Source organism: Brugia malayi (genome assembly GCF_000002995.4).
Source record: "Brugia malayi strain FR3 genome assembly, contig: Bm_v4_Chr2_contig_001, whole genome shotgun sequence".
NCBI lineage: Eukaryota > Metazoa > Nematoda > Chromadorea > Rhabditida > Onchocercidae > Brugia > Brugia malayi.
The window spans coordinates 1,285,122-1,305,008 of NW_025062476.1; the positions used below are offsets into that span (position 1 = coordinate 1,285,122).

Below are 19,887 nucleotides of genomic sequence, written 5' to 3' on the forward strand. Positions count from 1 at the left end.
ATATTTGAAAAAGATTTATTAGTTCGTTATTATTTAATTAATTATTTAATTAGTTGAGCTATTTATACTATAATGGTTGTATTTATTTGTTTTCATTTTTTTTTTTTTTTTTTTTTTTTCATTAAGTAACATTAATATTCAAAAAATCTCTTAGGATAGAAAAAAAAATGTTTTGAACTTTCTTTTTGACAGTTTCATTTTATGACAGCTACAATTTTCTCTTATAGTTTAGTAAATGATTGATAATTAAAATTTCTGTTATTTAAGTTTACGTGAAATGTTCATTTTAAAAATTTAAAAAATTTTCAGCTTCATTTTTTTTTTTTTGAATTGAGTAAATTAAGCTAAAAAAAACCTTTCTTAGATATTATGATAACATATTAAATATTATAATAGAAAGGTGAAAGTTTACAGTGAATTAGTAATCCGTTAAATTAAACAAAATTAAACTTTAAGTAAAATTTTCTGTAATTCCTTTTTTTATTTTTCTGAATAATAGAACTAACAGATGTTTAGCAGTTTTAAAAAGTCATTAAAAAAAAAAAAAAAAGAAAAAAAAAATAAAATCGCCGACAGTATAACGATATATTGACAATAACATTTTAAAATGATAAAAACAAAATTAGTTAGCCACTTATCAACAGATGAGCTAAGTAAATCACATTGCGATGAATTTCGACTGAAATTTAATTGTTTGTTATTTCGAAATCAAAAAAGTTAAATTAATTTGATTTATTTTTGATTAAATTAATTTGTGAAGAAAAATTAGCAACAAAGATCGATAATTTCAATTTTTTTTTTTACCATTTAAGCAACTTTTTTTTTTTTTGTTTATTTTTGCTTCTCTTTTTCATTTGCTATATAATAACTTTATTTTAGTTACTAATAGAAATGAATGAATTTGATAAATGCAAATTTTTCTTTTTTTTACATTAAAATATTTTGTCCTTTTCATTTTGTTTTCATAATTCCGATGTTATAAACGTTAAATTAAAATTTAATTTCCTGTCAATTTTTCGTCTTTCGTATAAAATTTTCAACTTTTTCAATTTTCATCTTTTTACTTTTTTTTTTTCAAAATTTATTGAAAAAAGCGAAAGAGAACAGATAATATAGGTAGAAGAAAGGAAAGATCAAAGAGAATTGAGTATTGAAATTTTGATCTAAAGTTTAATTAGTAATGGAATAGTACTAGTAAATTATCGATTGAAATGATAAATAACGATAATAACTAATTTTTAAATGCTTTTTTTAATTTACTGATTCAGCTTATTATTACTATTTACATTTAAAAAGATAACTGATAAAGTTTTTTTTTTTTGATCACCAAATATTTTATCAGTTATCTGTTTCGTTTTAGATAGAGGACATCAATCTGTCATTTTGCTTAAAAAAAAAAAATCAAATTCTCATATGGTACTTTTTTTACGTGGACTCACTCTTATTCATCGATACATTCATATTTTTGTGTTATTCATTTTCTTTCTAATATTTCTTTTATGGACGCGAAAAGGTTAAAAAAAGTTTTAAAAAAAAATTTTTTTTAAATTTTATTTTATAACATAAATAATTGTAATACTAATAAAAAGAGAAAAATTTTTATCAAATAAAACAGTGAAAAAAGAAAACGAATAAAAATAAAAACTTATTAAAATTTTTATTTTTATTCTTTGTTTCTTTGCAATTCTTTTAGAATGATTATTAAAATTTATGTAGAATTATGTATTTGGAAAACATTTTGACAACAATTTAATATTTTTTTTTTTATTAATCATTTAATAAATATTCTAAATACATTTAGCTAATTTTAAAGTTAAATGATTGAAATATTTTACTGTGATTCCACACTAATACTGATAATTTTCAAATTTTATTTACAAATAACATTCAAATTAAAATTTGAAAATTTCCAATTTTGAGAACTGCTAGTAGCGGAAGAAGAAGGCAATCAGAATTTTAATATTTCATTTTTTAAATTTTAACTATTTTTAAATTTAATCTATAATTATTATTTTAAGCATGAATTTACTAAAGTTGACAAATTAAAAAAATGCTCCTATAATGCATAAATTAATTAATTAATTAATATAATAAAAATTTAGGGTCACAAGTAACAGAGATTAAATTAGCAGTATTGACAATATTAAAAGATTTTACTAATATTAACGATTATCAATTAGCAATGGAAACATTCGAATGTTATTGCATTTATCAGCGATATGAATGGGTGATAATCGATGTATCACAAAATGATACATTAAAATTACTTTGTCCACATAATGAGGTAAATATTTCAAATAATTATCATATTCTCGTGTTTTTTTTTTTTTTTTTCTATTTTATATTTTGATTTCTCTATAATTACAAAAAAAAAATTAAATTTTGAAAAGTTTGCTAACTATAATTTAGATTATTTATTTGCTTTTCTTTTTTATTTCCTTTTTTTTTTTGTATTTTACTTTTATATATATATATTTTTTTGATAATTTCTAAATTTATTTTCTTATACTTTTTTATATTTTGATATATTTTCTAAATTATAAGCATAATTTGATATGAATAAATTCAATATTTTTTATAAAATAATCATCGTTGTTTATTTGTAATTTTTATTAATTAATTTTAATTGATATTACAATTTTCATTAATTAATTCTAATTAATATTACAGTTTTTCTTTCAAAGACATTGTGTAACAGCGCAATTTTTACAAGAAAATGATAATTTTGATTATGTATTGTTTATTGATTCTGATATGGGTGTAATCAATCCAAAAAAACGCATTGAGGAATATATTACGGATGATAAAGACATTATTTTTTATAATCGTATTTGGAATTTTGAAGTGATGGCTGGAAGTTATTTAGCTAAGTAAATTAGAATTTAATTTATTTAAAAAAAAAAATTTTTTTTTTTTTATAATGCTCAATGTGAAATTTTCAATTTTTTTGCGCATATTTTTTATTGGTTAAGTTTTTAATAATAATTTTTTCTATTACTATTTAAAATTAGAAAGTGATTTTTAAAAATGTAATAGGATAATAGACATATATAAATATTTAAAATTTATTTTTTTTTTATATCAAAAACAATATTTTTGAAGTTATCATTGATAAAAGTTGTGATTGTAGTTTTTTTTTTTTAATTTTTTAAATTTGTTTTGATAAAATATAGTAAAATTTCAAAAAATATCTATCAGAAAGCATATTTATTAAATTTTAAATGTCTAAATGATATGATAATGATTATATTTTAGGAATACTAAATTTGTTATCAATTTTCTACGAATGTGGGCAAATTATAATTATCGTTTACCGCATTCATTTCATGGATCTGATAATGCTGCTATTCATGTTTGTTTATTTATTTATGAAATATATTTTTTTAAAAAAAAACAGAACTTTTAATTTTTGCTTATTTATTTGTTTATTATTTTGTTCATTATGGAAAAATAATGCTTCTGACAGGAAAGCATTTTCCATTTGAAAAAAAAAATTCTTGCAGGAAAAAGCAAAAGAATTTTTTCAGAGAGAAAAAAATGAGAAATAAAAAAAAAAAAAAATTATTTCGAAAAGAAAAATCTATTTTTTCAACAATTGATCAGTCAAATAATTGATTTCTATTTCAATTGATCAGTCAAATAATTGATTTCTATTTCAATTGATCAGTCAAATAATTGATTTCTATTTCAATTGATCAGTCAAATAATTAATTTCTGTTTCAATTGATCAGTTAAATAATTAATTTCTGTTTCAAATCCATTTTATTTTCTCAACGAAAAAAAAAAAAAGACGAAGGAAAAAGCAAAAATTTAATTCAAGCTTTTTTCATTAAAAAATTCTTTCAGCTCACTAAATATAAAGTTCAAAGGTTAGTTTTGAAATATATCAAAATCTGATTTCTCGTTTCATTATTGTTTCTTAATTTATCATTCATTTCAATTCATTGATAACTTATCACATTTTATAATTTATATTTATTTCATAGAAATTGTTAAAAAAAAAAAAAAAAAACGGAAGGTGAAAAGTAATTTTGAACATTATTTACTGTCATTTTTTAATTAAATTAAATTAAAAATTAAATTTTTTATTTAAAAAATTTATTAAACATTGATAGATTTCATTTTAGACAGTTTTATTACACATTGCATCAATAAGTGTGAAACATTGTGAACCATTATGGAATATATCAAACTAAGTTTTTATGCATATATATTTTTTCCTTTAATTATTTCTTAATAAAACATTAATTAATTAGCTAATTAATTTGAGACAATGAAAAATGCAATTTGAGCTTGATGACTGGGAAATTTAATTACTAATAGTTCAGAAAAAAAAAAGTAATAATTCTTTGAAATTTTAAAACTTGTTGAATTTTAATTTGCAATAAGAATTGTTTGGTGTAAAAATTTCGAATGCAAAATTCACTTATTACAATTAATTATTTTAATCATTAAAATTTAATACTGATAATTTGAATAATTGAACTAAGTGTTTTTTTTTTTTATATCAAACTAAAATTTAGTTTTTGTTAAGATAAGTTTTTTTTAGAATCATTTTTAAATTAAATTAAAAGCATGAATAAATAATTAGCTTGAAAACGTTTCAGAGATTCCTAACTTTTATCGATAAGAAATAATTTTTATAACAATTTTTATTAATTAAATAAAAATTTATTATTTCTACTTTTGGTATTGTTAAAATTATATGTTTAAAAATAATAATAAAAATAAAATGTAAAATGATGAATGATAAAATATTATTTTAGAAATTACAATGATTTATTTATATACGAAGCTTGTGTACGAGCTCAACTTGAAACAAACGAGAAATGGAAAAGAAAAATAAGTGTTCTACCCAAGGGTAAATCATGGGCACGTGATGGTTGGCTTACCAATTCCAAATGGTCTGAAGAAGATTTCATTTTTCATGGATGGCAAAAACGGTTACCTTTTTTAATACGAAATAAATTTATTCATAAATTAAAATTTCATTAGCTAACCAAAAATTAAATTTTTATATTGTAATTGAAGTTATAATTACACAAGAAGGAAAAAAAAAAATCATAACAAAAAAGTAGAAAAAAACAAAAAAGAAAATTAAAATTACAATTTAAAAAGGGAAAAAAATTATGCTTATAAATATTACTTATAGCAAAAAAGACTAAATTAAATTTATGATTTAAAAAAATTTTTAAATATTTAAAAAAAAAAAAAAACTTAAAATATTATTTACAATTAATTATTTTCTAACTATTATAAAAAAAAAAATTATAATTAAATATTTATAAATTTTATTACTGTTTTTTTATTTATAGGCGTTTAAATAAACATATATTTGCATCATGGAAATTGCCATTTTTATCAACAAAATTTAATATGTCAATATGTGGCACTCATAATTACATTGAAAATTGGAAATACAATAAAAGTTTTGTAAGTGAATCAAATGAAATTCGTACTCAATTAAATAGAATAATAACTTTAAAAGATAATGAATATTATAGGAAGAAAAAAAAAGCAGAAAATTTATTAAATAATTTGATGAAAAATGACCTAACATGGCATTATAATTCATCAATTAATTCATCATTATTAGAAATACCATTAAATATGCAAAAACAAAATTTAAACTCTCAAATTTTAGTATAATTTAAAAATTAAAGAAAGAAATAATCCATTATTTTTATTAACACAGATAAAAATTCTTTCAAATCAATTATATACATTCAAAATTTACCGTATTAGAAGTGTTTAATTAATTTAATTTCTTTTATTAGTATTGTTGAAATTTTAATGATATTATCAGTACGATGGTTATTATCATTTGTTGATATTATCAGTTATATGCAAATTATTCTGATAACATTATTTATATGTTACTTCAAATTTACATTACTTATAATTATTATCAATTTTTTTTTTTTTTACATCTATTTTAATTAATTGTATATTTTATGAACACTTTTTTTTCCTCTCTCTTTATTAATTAGTGTAAAATTTGTTAATTATTTTTGTGTTGTAACTATGATTATAAAATTATCATTAATTTCTATTCAATTTTACTAATTAATATTGATTTCTATTCAATTTACTAATTAATATCTAATTCTAATTAATATATTTTTGTCATTATTACTTGTTAGTATTTCTTAGCGAGCTACTATTATCAAAAGTTTTTATCATTTTATATTTATTTATGAATTTATCTTATTTTATTTTATTTTTTTTTAAATTTATCTTATTTTGCTCGTTTTTGTCCTTTTCTTTTTCATTATTATTGTAAATTAAAATATTTATTGTATTTTTAAACAAAATAAAATTTTATCATTTATCGTTCGATAATTATAACAATGTTAAAATTCTTTTAAAGCTAAAAGTAATACAATTTCAAATATATTAAATTAAAAATGAATTTTTGAATGGAAATGAAAATTTAATAAAAAAAAAAATGAATTTTAAACAATTAATTTCTTTTTCATTACACACAATTTATAAATAAATCAAAAAAAAAAGACTTCTTTTTTGTTCTTAATTTTTTTTTTTTTGCTCATTTTAATTAATTTCATTTTAATTTATAAAAAAAAAAAGAAAATTACTGCCTTAAATTACTATTATATACTTTTAAGTAATATATTAGTTAATTTAGCAAATTTTATTTGCTTTTGCTATTTTGTCACATAAAACTTAATAAATTACTTTCATCAAATTTTCCTTTTTTTAATTTTTAAAACTAAGTTTATTTATTTTTTTTTTTTTTTGAAGAAATCTTATTCTTTGTACATTTGATAATAATAACATTATCGAGTTGCACTTCATTCCATATTTATTACTAATTTAAATATAATTTAATTTTTTAAATTTAATTAAAAATTCTTTTCTTAATTTTTTTTTCAGAAATGAGTCATATATAAAATTATATATTATCTAATTTGAATTATTGATCAATTAAATGAATTTTAAGAAAAAAGAAAGCCAAAAGCAGTTTATAAAAATCATTGAATATTTCCAGGAAATGAAAATATTTCAGTTTGATATAATAATTATTTGAAGCAATTAGTTTCCATGGTAACCGATAGGTATTCATTCATTTTTCAATTCCCTTTGCATTATTTCTAAAGTTAAAATCGATTTCAAATTTAAGTATTACAAATTTTCTATCATAAAATTTTATCATTTCCATTAACTGAAATTAAGTTTCATAATTTTGCTAAAATTTGATTTTTAAATAACATAAAATTATTATCATTCAAAAAATCAATTTGATTTTAGTTAAATAATTCACTGACTAATAAATGACATCTCAGCCAAATACTTCTCCTTAATTAATTAATTAGTAAATGACATCTTGGCCAACTACTCGTTAATTAATTAATTAGTAAATGACATCTCAGCCAACTACTTCTCGTTAATTAATTAATTAGTAAATGACATCTCAGCCAACTACTTCTCATTAATTAATTAATTAGTAAATGACATCACGGCCAACCACTGCTCGTCCAAAAACTTCCGCCGGTACACGTGCCACTTCAGCTAGGCTTCGTAAACCATCATCGACTGCAAATGCTATTCAATACGGTAAATTTATATTATTTTATTTTTTTTTTCCTAAATTAATTTTTGATGACAATATGCTAATGTCATCACTATAAATAAATAAATAAATTAAATAAATAATTAATTGCTTACATTATTTTGTGGATGTTATGGAACGACCAGTTAGCCGTGCTGCAATGGTACCGGAATCAACCGGATCAGTTACTCCATTACGGTCAGGTACGATCGTTTTTCTCTCTTCTTTTATTTCTTGTCTTTCATTTTTATTTTTTTATTATTAGAGAAAAAGAAAAGTATTAATAACAAAAAGTGCTAAATTTTTTTTTAATTTTTGAATATTCATTATTAGTAAGAATTTTCTCCTTTTTTTTTTCAATAATTATTAAAATTTAAAAAAAAAAAAAGCAATAATCCATTCTTAAACACTAGTTGTGTTTTTCTTTTCTATTTTTCTAAAGATGTCAACAAATTTTGATGGTAATTTTAATCAGAATAATACTATAAAAATGTGATATAATGATAATATTAACTTCAATGATAGAAAATCGATAATGCTAATCAATTAGTATTAATTGTTAATTTAAAAAATTTCATAAAAATTATTGCAGTGAGTCAAATTAGTTCTATTCCAACAACACGATTGAATACTGCTATGGTATATATTTTTTAATTTATTTTATTTTTTTAATTTATTATAATTTGCATAAATATAAATTTGCTTTTCTTTTTTTAATTTAAAATTTTTACTCATTGATTTTTCTTTTTTTTTTTTTTTTTAGAATTTTACAAATGGAATAAATTTGAATTGTAGCGTAACGAAAATGTTCGAAATCGTTTGGGTACAGGTCAAAATGGTAGATTACCGACAGGTACAATTCAAGCAGCACCACGTGGTACCACAATGCGACCTGTAACACAGCAAGGATTAACTGGTGTTAAAACAGCAACCAGAATTGGAAGTTGAAAATTTCTTTTTTGCATAATTTTTACTTTAGAAAAAAAAAAAAAAAAAATGAATGAAATGTATAAGTGAAAAATAAATGAAAGAAAATTTCTTTTCCTACTTTCTCATTCAAAAAAAAAAAGTGAAAAAAAGACTAACAAAAAAATTTAAAATAAAATTCAAATTTAATATTTAAATTTTGAAAATTTTTAAAAATATAGGTGGACGTTTTGTGATCGATAAAAGTTACTATATGTCATTATTTCGAGCACAAATGAATAATTTAATGAATGAAATTGATAAATTACGTGATGATTTAAACAGAGGTGAACGTGATCGACAAAATTTATTGATTTATGAAAAGAAGTAAAATATTTACTATTTAAAAAAAAGAAATTTAAAAAAAGAGGAAAAAAAAACAAGTAGAAATAATTTCCATTTAATAATAATAATAATAATACTAATTACTTGAAATAAAGAAGTGTAAAAATTAAAATTTAGTAATAATTTATTATTTTGTTTTTTTTTTTGTTTTTGTATATATATGTATTTAAATTAGAAATAAAAATGTTTTTCGAAATTTAAATTAAGAATTGATGAAACAATCAATAATTTATTTTTCATTTTTTTAAATATTAAATGTAAAAAGTAACCTTTGAAAAAAAAAATGCTTAAAAAAAATTAACTGATAAACAATTTTTGAGCATTAATTTATATCTTTGAGAGTAAATTTTATAAATATTTTTTGACATTATTATCGTATTATCATAGGATCAATCATAAATAATACATTCTGATTGATCAAATCTATTTGATAATAATTTTAATCATAATTTTATATTAATTATATATCATTTTTAGAGCAGAAGAAGAAGCAAATATAATTCGAACATTGCAGGGACGTTTACTAGATTGTAATAAAGTAAGCAGTAAGAAGTAAAATTTTATTAGTTTTATATTTTAAAATTAAAAAAAAATTAATTTAATAAACGATAAATATTAAAAAGTTAGAAGTTCGATATATAAAAATTAAAAAATTCAAAAAATCAATCAATAATTCACTTTTTTTTTTTACTAAATTAAATGTTAGTAGAATAAATTGCAATAAATCTTTATGTATTTTTTTTTTTTTTTTTTAGTAATATTTAAATTATAGAAAAATATTTGTTCGAAATTATTTTAATTAATTAGAAAACAAAAAAAATGATTAAAAGGAAGTTAATCGATTAGTTTTTTTTTTCCTACACTTTTTTAAACAATTATATTCTTTGATTAAAACATAAAATAGTTTAATTATTTTGCTTCTTTTTTTTTTTTTTTGAAATCTTTAATTTTAATTTTAGTGTTTATAATTTGAAATGAATAAATTGCAGATAATGGATTTGACTAATACAAATTCGGAATTGCATGAAATTGAAAATGAATTATCGAAATTACATAAACAACGTAATGATGCCGAAAAGAATTTAGCTGATTTAGTTGAAAATCGACGTATGAAAGAAGATGAAATACGTTTAATTGAAAATAAAATTGAGGAACAGAAAGCACAAAATAATGCTAAATTTCATTCAATGGTATTTAAAATATTTTTTTGTTTTTTTAAATTATTAATTTTGAAAATTTATTTAGCATTTAGATTTTGCATAGCAAATTGAACAATTTTAAATTAATTTTAATTAACACTTAGAATCCAACAATTTATGATGCATATGAAGAACTGAAGAAAGAAAATGAGAAATTATTGGAAGAATATGGGATGAAACAGAAAGAATTAAATGAATTAAATGAAAAGAAGGAACAATTTGATGAACATTTGGCAAAATTTACACTCAAACAACAAGCTGGTATATTTTAATAAAATAATTAGAATAATAATTTTTAATATTAAAAGTTATATTTGTAATTTTATAATCTTTAAAACTGTCAAATTAATACTTAATTTATTTCTAAACTAAACAAAGAATTTTCATTTACAACAATTATTTTGAATTTTTTTTTTTATTTTAACTATCAGAAATTGTTATAATATTCAAATATAAATATCGAATGAGAATTTTTTTTTTGCTTTTAGATAAACATTTTTTAAGTATCAAATTGATTTTAAAAGTTGGATGAATTTTTTTTTTAGTGTAAAAAAGATATATTTAATGGTAACAATTAAAAAACAACAGCAAATATTAAAATATATAAATTTAGAATTAATTAATAACATAACATTATCATATTATAAGTAAGAAATTTTGAAGTAAATTTTTAAAACAATTTTAGTCTTTTTTTTTATTTTATTAAATATAAAATATTGTTTACAATTAATTAATAAATAATATAATATTATCATATTATTAATGTAAAAAATTTTGAGGTAAATTTTAATTTTTTTATTTTATCAAATATAAAATATTGTTTACAATTAATTAATAAGTAATATAATATTATCATATTATTAATGTAAAATTTTGAGGTAAATTTTAATTTTTTTATTTTATCAAATATAAAATATTGTTTACAATTAATTAATAAATAATATAATATTATCATATTATTAATGTAAAATTTTGAGGTAAATTTTAATTTTTTTATTTTATCAAATATAAAATATTGTTTACAATTAATTAATAAATAATATAATATTATCATATTATTAATGTAAAATTTTGAGATAAATTTTTAAAAAAATATTAACTTTTGATTTGATTAAATACACATATATTAGAAGTATTACTTATTGTCAATCTTTTATAGCTGCACTTTACGAACGTTTGGCAGAATTAGAAGAGAAAAAGATGACAATTGTTGATGAAATTAACGCCGAAGGTACGCCAGATGAGCAACGTGAACGTTTACTGCAAACAGTCATACGTACAACTAATGAAATTGATATTATACAAAAACAGTAAGTATTTACTTATCAAATTAGTAATTTTATTTCTTTCAATATTTTCTAAATAATTAGACCTTTAGTAAATATTAAATGTAATTAACCACTAAATGTTATATTTAATATAAAATTTTATATTAAAATTTTGCAAGCAAACAAAAAAAGAAGGCAAAATTTAACTTCTAAAATTATATTAAATAATTATTGTGATATTTTAATTTACAGATTAGATGATGTTAATGAACAAACTGAACAATTAAGAGAGGAATTACGAGAATTTGATATTGAAATGGAAAATGTTGCTGGTAAATTAATAATTATCAGTTGAAAAATTGATTTAAATTATCACTTTATCATGTGTGTGTGTGTGTGTTTCTTTTTTCTGTCATTTTTAATGATTTCAAAATGAGATACTGTAAATTAAATAGCTTAGATTTTTGCTTAAATTAATAAATTTTTATGGTATGCTTATCTGATATAACAATTGCATTAGCTGAAATTAATGTTAAATATTGAAAGCTATACTTGAAGTAAGCTAACATTTGTTTAGGTGAAAGAAACGAGAAATATCGAGAAGTTAAATTAAAAGAAATGCAAATAGATGAATTTTTAAATTCATACGACAATTTGAAAGCAGAAGAAGAGTCACAAATTGATGTAATATCCACTGAAGTAGTTCGCAAATTAGAATTAATTTCAACAAACATTACGAATTTAAGTTTAACTTCTGGGACCACCAATCTCGATCTCACCGAATTAGCCGAATTCAATGAAAATGTTACAGTATCAGCGTTACAGGAATGTGAGCAATAGACTGTTTTTGAATTATTATTAAATTCATTTAGCATTCAAAAAAAAAAAAAAAAATCAATCACAAAAAAAAAAAAAAAAAAGAAAACTTAGAAACATTGAATAAATTTGAAAAACCAAGACGAAAAAGATTAAATTAAACTAAATTATTTATGAAATTTGTCACCTTTTTCTTTTTCAAAATCTAAAAATAAAAATAATAATAATAATAAGTAATATTAATAACTATGAAATAGTAATATTTGTAGTGTATGTTTGTTTACAACAAGAATTAAATGAAATGAATAAGCTGGAAGAGAAGCTTCAAATGGCTAATAAACAGATTAGTGAAGAAATAAAAGAAATGAATGAGAAAATGGATGAATTTGAAAATATTAACGATTTCAAAGTTCATAAAGAACAAAAACGTCAGGTATGAATAATTAATTTATTCGAAAAATAAAAATTATAATTTATTAATGATATAATTTGTAAAAGATTATTTTTATTTCAGGAATTAGAAAATTGTCATGAAATGTTGATGGTAGAATTACCAAAAATTAACAATTCATATGAGAAATTGATGGATGAATTAGAGCAAACAAAATTTAAACTCGAAAAAAATGATGATTATATCAAAGTAAGGAAGGATTAATATTAAGAATTGTTTTGAAAGATTTAATTTATAGTTAGATTTTTTTTCTTCTCCTTTTGATTATTTCTCATAACAAAAAAAAAAAACTGATATGGTTTTTTAAATACATTTTATGATTAGAATTAATTTTGATCTATCATAAATTGATCTTAATTTGATCTTAATTATACTAGTACTATTAGCATATTAGCATACATTCCAATGATCAATAAATTTGTATTATAACAACGTTTTGCAGATTTACATAAATTAATTTAAAAAATTTATTCAGTTTAAAAATGTTGAAAAGAAATGGCAATGTGCAGAAAAAAATTTGAATGTGTTACGTGAAGAAGCTGCACAACGAGAATTGGAAACAAATTATCAAGTTTTCAAGGAAGAGGTAAGAAAAAAAAAAATTATAAAAATTTATTATTACGTATATTACGTACGTGAATTGAATACATGTATGTACCTAACTTATATATAAACTTAGCTGTTTGAAATTGAAAATTAAAAGTTAAGAATTAGCTGAAATTAATTATTATTATTATTATGAATAAAGGTGATTACAATTTAAATAATATCACATCTATTTGGACTAAGTAATCATTATTTCAAGAAATTTTGTTGTTTAAATATTATTTTGAATTTGAACATCATTAATTCAAGCATTTTTAATTTCAATATTGTTTTAAGCATCGTTTTGATATATTATAAGCAATGAACATAATTTTGATTTATGAAGAAGCAAATAAAATTCGGAAATTGATAGTTGAATTTTCTAAATAAATTTAATACTTAAAAACACATTTACTTGTGTTTGTAGTTGTAAGATTTCTACTTTTGATTACTTAAAATTATGTTTCTAAAATTCTGTTATACAATTATTATTAATTTATTAATTATTTTATTAACTAACAAATATATTTATTAAAAAAAAAAAAAAAAAAAAAAAAACATTAAGCATTAAATCAACTGATGGTACTTCATCTAAAAATTTGCAAATTTCAAATTTATGTTTTAATTTTGGAATGAGTTTAATTAAAATAATTATTTTTTTTTTTATAGCACATTTTTCTTTGTAATAAATTTAGAGCTTTTAGCAAGCACTAATTTAAATTATTTGAGAAACGTAAAATTGGAATAAGTTAAATTTGTAGTACCAAATGTATTAAATTGTATAAATATTTTTTTTTTTTTGTCATATTTTTATGCATACTATAACAGAAATTATTGCTACAAAAGTTATTTTTGATAAATTCAAAAAAAAAAAAGAATTTATGAATTTTGAAAAAACTTTTTAATAAATTTCAATTTAAAATACTTCCGCACATATTTGTATTTGCAGGCGTTACGATTAAAAGCAGAATATAATGCAGTGTTGATCGCATCTATGAAAATTTGTTGAAAATAACTTCAATATCGTTTCTTTCTTTTGTATTCCTTAATTATCACACTATCATTTTGATATCATTTAATTATTTAGTATCACTGATATTATTTGGTAATCATTTTGATATCATTTAATCATTTAGTATCACTGTTATTACTTAGTTATCACTTTGATATCATTTAATCATTTAGTATCACTGTTATCACCTAGTAATCACTTTGATATCATTTAATAATTTAGTATCACTGTTATCACCTAGTAATCACTTTGATATCATTTAATCATTTAGCATCACTGTTATCACCTAGTTATCACTTTGATATCATTTAGTCATTTAGTATCACTGTTATCACTTATTTATCACTGTTTTCTTATTTCATTCAATTTTCAAAAATTTTTCGTAATTTCTCAATGCATAATTGTCCCGTATTTGAACAATTATAAATTGAAAAATCAGTTAAATTTTTTGGCCAACTGTTATTTGCTTAAAAAACAAATAATTTTATCCAATAGTTATTTTAGTTTCTTGCATTTATTAAATTTTCTCGTCATTTTTTTTTTTTAATTTATATATTTATACTTATGTTTTTAACTTATATATTTATAATTCAACAGTCATAATTATAAAGAAAACTAAATTTAAAGAATACTGAATCATTTGTTTACTTAATTACTTAATAAAGATATAATTAAAATTATCACACTTAATTGTAATGAATTAGCTCTGTTTAAGATTAAAAATTCAAAATGTGCTACGATTTCTATAAGTAAACCGATTTGTTAACTAACTCAAATGAATTCGAAAATATCAAAACAAAATTCTGATTAAAGTTTTTAATTTTTTTTTTTGTCACTTTTTTTTGAATTATTTGAAATTGATTCAACAGGAAATGGTAATGCTGCTTTTATAGGATTTCACAGTTTTTTTTTTTTACAATACTTTATTAATAACTTCTTATCTGCTATTGCTAATGAAAAATAATTAACTAAATTAAATAAATTAATATACTAAATTAAATAACATTAAATTCAATCGACAAATTGACATATTAGCAAATCATTTTTCCTATTCATCAGAAGATCATTAATTTTTTTTATGGATGTGAAAAAAAAATCATATATTTTATCACAATTTAGAACTAATATATTAGTTATAGCAATAAAAATTTGAATTGATAGTGAGATCAAGAATTGATTAGTAATTATGATCAAATTTTAATGATAATTTTGACACAATTTCCGGAAATCATTTTTTTACTTAATTCTTATTTTATTTTCTAGCAATACCTAAAGTTATTGCTCTAACATCGTGAACTAATATTAACTTTTATCAACTGATATGGCATTTCAAAAAATTTAGATTAAATTTACTTTGAAAATCTTTTAACAAAACTTTTTCCCAGTGATTTCTCTGTCAATAAGGTAAATAAATCATATTTCTCATCTATCTTATATTTTTACACCTTAATTCTAAATTATGATAATATTAAAAATCAAACTATTCAATTTCTTATTTGTAATTATCAATTCTTATAATAACTTGTAATTAAATTAATTTGATTATTAAATAATTATAATTGATAGTAACATTCTACGCATTGCTAATTTTACAGAGTAGAATAATCTTTTAAATAATTAAATTAATTTAAGTAACAAATTCATGTTTATGAATACTATACTACATTACAAATAACTAAATAGCATACTGTTTATTAAAATATTCATTTGCATGTTTACACCTGTATTCAACTCTAATTAATTTTGTCACATTTAATTTTTAGTCCTTTTTGTTAGAATTTTCTTGCAACAACAATAATTTAATCTTTGATAATAAATAATACTAATTTAATATTAATTAAATAATATTAATTTAATAGCACAATTGTAGTTACTTTTTTGTATATTCCATTTAATTAAAAAAATAGTTCGTTGTCGAAAGACAAACAGATTATTTGTTACTATTCATTTATGTTTACTTTATTAATTATTTCATCCTTCATTATCACTTACTTATCATTTCCTATCACTAAGCTATAATTGAATTTTTCTCTAAAAATGCATTATTATAATCGAAAAATTTTACATTTTTCTTTTTGTTCAATTTTTTTAAAACTAGAATTTTTGTATGCCAATTCTAAAAGTAACAATTATTGTTGTAATGTCCCGTTTTCCAAGACAAACATCAAAAAATTTTTGACATTTGTTAGTTGAAAATGTTAACGAGAAAATTCTTGAAGAGTTAGAATGGCGAATGAAGAGAAAAAAAGGTAATGTTAGAAGAGAAAAAGTAAACGACAGGTAAGAAAAAGGTAGAAAGAAGGTAAGAAGTATAATTTATGGTTTAATCAAAAAAGTATGTGAAATTTTTAAAAGTTTTATCCATTAAATTATAGTTATAATTTAATGGTAGAGCAGAGCAATTAAGCAAAATTTGAAGCCATTTTAACGGATTTCAAATAATCGAAAGATTATAATAATACAATTTATTATAAAATAAATTTTACATTTATCAAATGCAAATCTGTAATATCCAATGGGTCAGTTATCGGATCACAAACGGTCAAGAGGAGAATGAAGAATGAATTGTAAGGCTGATGACCTGTTTTGGATAAAATTACAATGAATGGATGATTCATAGTTTCAATAATGGATGGATCAGAGAAGTAGGATTTCAAAAAAGATGAATAAATGGAAGAAATCGATTGCAAATAAATATGTAATCATACCATTTCTAGAATTTACCATTTGTTGGCTTTCTTTTTTTTTTTTTTTTTTCTTTTTTGAATTTTTTAAAATTTAAAATTTAGTGAAATTTGAGCTTTTTTTTTAACAAGTTTCACAATTTTCGATTAATAATCGCATTGTTTATTATTATTTAACAGAGGTAAGTGAATTTTGAACTAAGCTATTTTAATCTTGATCAAATTTATATCATTTTTTCTTTTTGGCAAACTTAAAAAAAGAAATTTTTATTTTTGTTAGCATTGAAGTTTAAAATTTTTTTTTTTTTTGAATTGATAATATCGAATAAGAAAATTTATAATTTATTTTTGGTTTAATTAACATTTCAAATGCTAGAAGATATTGAATACCATACCAAATAAGCAAAAAACTTTAATTTTTTTTTTTTTACTTTTTTATTTTGGATTAATTTCAAATTTTAATGCAAAAATGTTTGCTGAATAATGTTATTATCAATGTTTTTTCTCTATTTTTTTTTTTTTTTTTGCAAAAATAATCTTTGAAAATATTTCACTGATTCATCAGAATAAAAGTGAATGATACAATTTGTTTGCTATAACCATAATATATTTTAAAGCACTTAAATGACAAATTTAAATTGCATTTAGTATCATTTGCAATATACAAATGTCAGAGCAAAAAAAAAAAAATCAAAATCAAAATCAAAATAAAAAATAAAAAAAAAATATTATTGCAATTTCACATTTTACACTTTTTTTCACATATACTTTGTACATTAGTAATAAAATTTCTAAATGTTTGCAAAATTCTTTTTTTTTGCTTATTTAAATTTTTTTCTTTTATTTGTTTAAAACTTAGAATTTCTTTCTTATTTACTCATTCAAAAAATTTTTCTTCTAATTTTAGTCATCTAATTTTTATATATGATAATTTAAATGAAATTCAAATAGGAATACTAAAGAATTTATTATCATTGTTGGAACTTTTATTGATCACTACAATGATAAAGTTGATATTTCTTCAAATAATTCAAATTATCTATTTATATTACTTTTTCAAAAGTATTGCTAACATTATAAAAAATAATTGAAAATGTTTGATAATTGTTTGATCAGAATTTAAATTTTATTGCAATGATAATTTAAATTTTTTCAATAATAATTTTGATCATAATTAATTATCTTTTTTTTCTGGAATAATTAAATTTTTTTTGCAATATTGTAACAATTACTGTCTTATTTGAATAATATCAAGTTATATTTCTTTAACAAGAAGTGAGTTTGTAAATTTATAAAATTTCTAATCTTATTCAATCTAAAATGATTAAACATTAAAAAATGAGCAAAAAAAAAGGACAAATAAAAATTTTTAAATTGTAATATTAATTTGATTTTTTTTCTTTTTTTTTTTTTAAAAACGATAACATCATTTTTAATAATAAAAATAAAATTTGCATAGAGCATATTTGATAGTCCTAAAATATATATTTATTAGTAATATACAAAATCAATTATTCTTTAAATAATATCATTTGATCTAAAATGATAATCTTTAACTTATCATTTACATAATATTATTATTAAACATTATTTCATCAAATTTTAAGTAAAATTTAAGGAAATATTTTCAAAAAAAAAAAAGTTTGCCAAATAACTATTTTGAGAAATAAATATAAAAATAATCGAAGGAAAAAAAAATAAGAAATTTGTTAAGATGAATTCCTTTTTTTTTTTCTCTTTTTCTTATCTATTGCAACGTTTTGAGCTATTAAAATTTATATGTGATGAAAACGATGTCAAATAAATTTCATAAAAGTAGGCAAATTTCAAAAAAAAAAAATCTATAAAAAAAGAAAAAAAAAAACGTTTTCTTTTGTATAAAATATTTTTCGTTGAACAAATTATGATTCCTTCTTTTCTTTTCTCTCTCTCCCTCTCTCTCTCTCTCTCTCCTTTTATGGCTTTAAAAAAAAGGAGAGAGAGAGAGAGAAACACTATTAAGGGATTTTTTAAAGTGAAAGAATAAATTAGTAGTAGAAAAAGGTTCAATAATATCATTTTTACTTCATTTAAAATCATTTTAAACTGATTCATGAGATCATTATAAATTGAATATGTGTTTTGTCCAAATTAAATTATTAAATTTGATTTTTTTCTTTTAATTGCAAAAATTAATTTATCTGAATGAAAAAAAAAAGAAAAAAGAAATGAATTATTATTTATTATTATCTATTGTATTCATTTCAATTTTTATATTTTATAACATTCACTTCTTAACATTTTTTTTTCTTTTTTCTCTTTGATAACACTTTGAATAGCAAATTTGAAATGAATATTTCGTTGATTTTAAATTAAAATATGAAAAGTTTAATTTTTAAATTCTATTTTTTTTTTTTTTTTTTGTGTAAATAATTTTTTACCTGTAGAATTGAAATAAATATTTCAACAATTTCACATATCAAAATGTGTCAGATAAATGTGATGGTAGAAACATGTTTAAATATTTTTTCAAATATACAAACTTGATTTACTGGTTCAAATTAAGCAATAAATTGAAGTTTCATATTGTAAGTTTAATTTTTAGAACAAACTAGAAATGAACTAGAAATGTTTTCTAGAAATGCTTTATAAATATTTTTCGCTACAAATATGCTTCTTCTTTCTTTCAAATAGCAATTTTCATTATGTAATTTATTTTTAAATAAATATTTTTTTTAGAATAGTTAAACTTTCCTTCAAACAATTAACACATATAATTTAATTAGTAAATTTGCGATAGAATCTGATAATAGTACAACCCAGGTAAATTTATTTGTTTATCAAAAAAAACCTGATTATACCTAAAAATAAAAATTCATTATAAATTGTTTAAAATTAATTCGTCAAAGAATTTTCAGAAAATTGTCGAATTATTTTTATTCAAATTCACGTAATTATAATTAATTTTTCACAACGAATATATTATATCATTTATTTATCACACTACTAACA

General features: G+C 19.4%; 2 protein-coding genes across 2 annotated transcripts; both read left to right on the forward strand.

Moving 5' to 3' along the window:
• Positions 1-1,413: 1,413 nt before the first annotated feature.
• On the forward strand, positions 1,414-5,649 carry Bm551 (Uncharacterized protein; the record flags this gene model as incomplete). The annotated part of the gene is made up of 7 exons (XM_043078064.1): positions 1,414-1,513; positions 2,103-2,284; positions 2,671-2,870; positions 3,256-3,352; positions 4,128-4,192; positions 4,767-4,943; positions 5,316-5,649. The coding sequence occupies 7 exons, from the start codon at positions 1,414-1,416 to the stop codon at positions 5,647-5,649; spliced, it is 1,155 nt and encodes a 384-aa protein (XP_042933998.1).
• A 2,054-nt stretch (positions 5,650-7,703) lies between these two features.
• Positions 7,704-14,209, forward strand: Bma-ift-74 (Uncharacterized protein; the record flags this gene model as incomplete). Its single annotated transcript, XM_043078065.1, has 14 exons — positions 7,704-7,773; positions 8,163-8,209; positions 8,366-8,513; positions 8,719-8,863; positions 9,359-9,419; positions 9,871-10,071; positions 10,185-10,341; positions 11,240-11,390; positions 11,601-11,680; positions 11,926-12,177; positions 12,434-12,597; positions 12,679-12,804; positions 13,091-13,201; positions 14,150-14,209. 14 exons carry the CDS (start codon positions 7,704-7,706, stop codon positions 14,207-14,209), a joined length of 1,773 nt encoding a protein of 590 aa, XP_042933999.1.
• Positions 14,210-19,887: the final 5,678 nt, after the last annotated feature.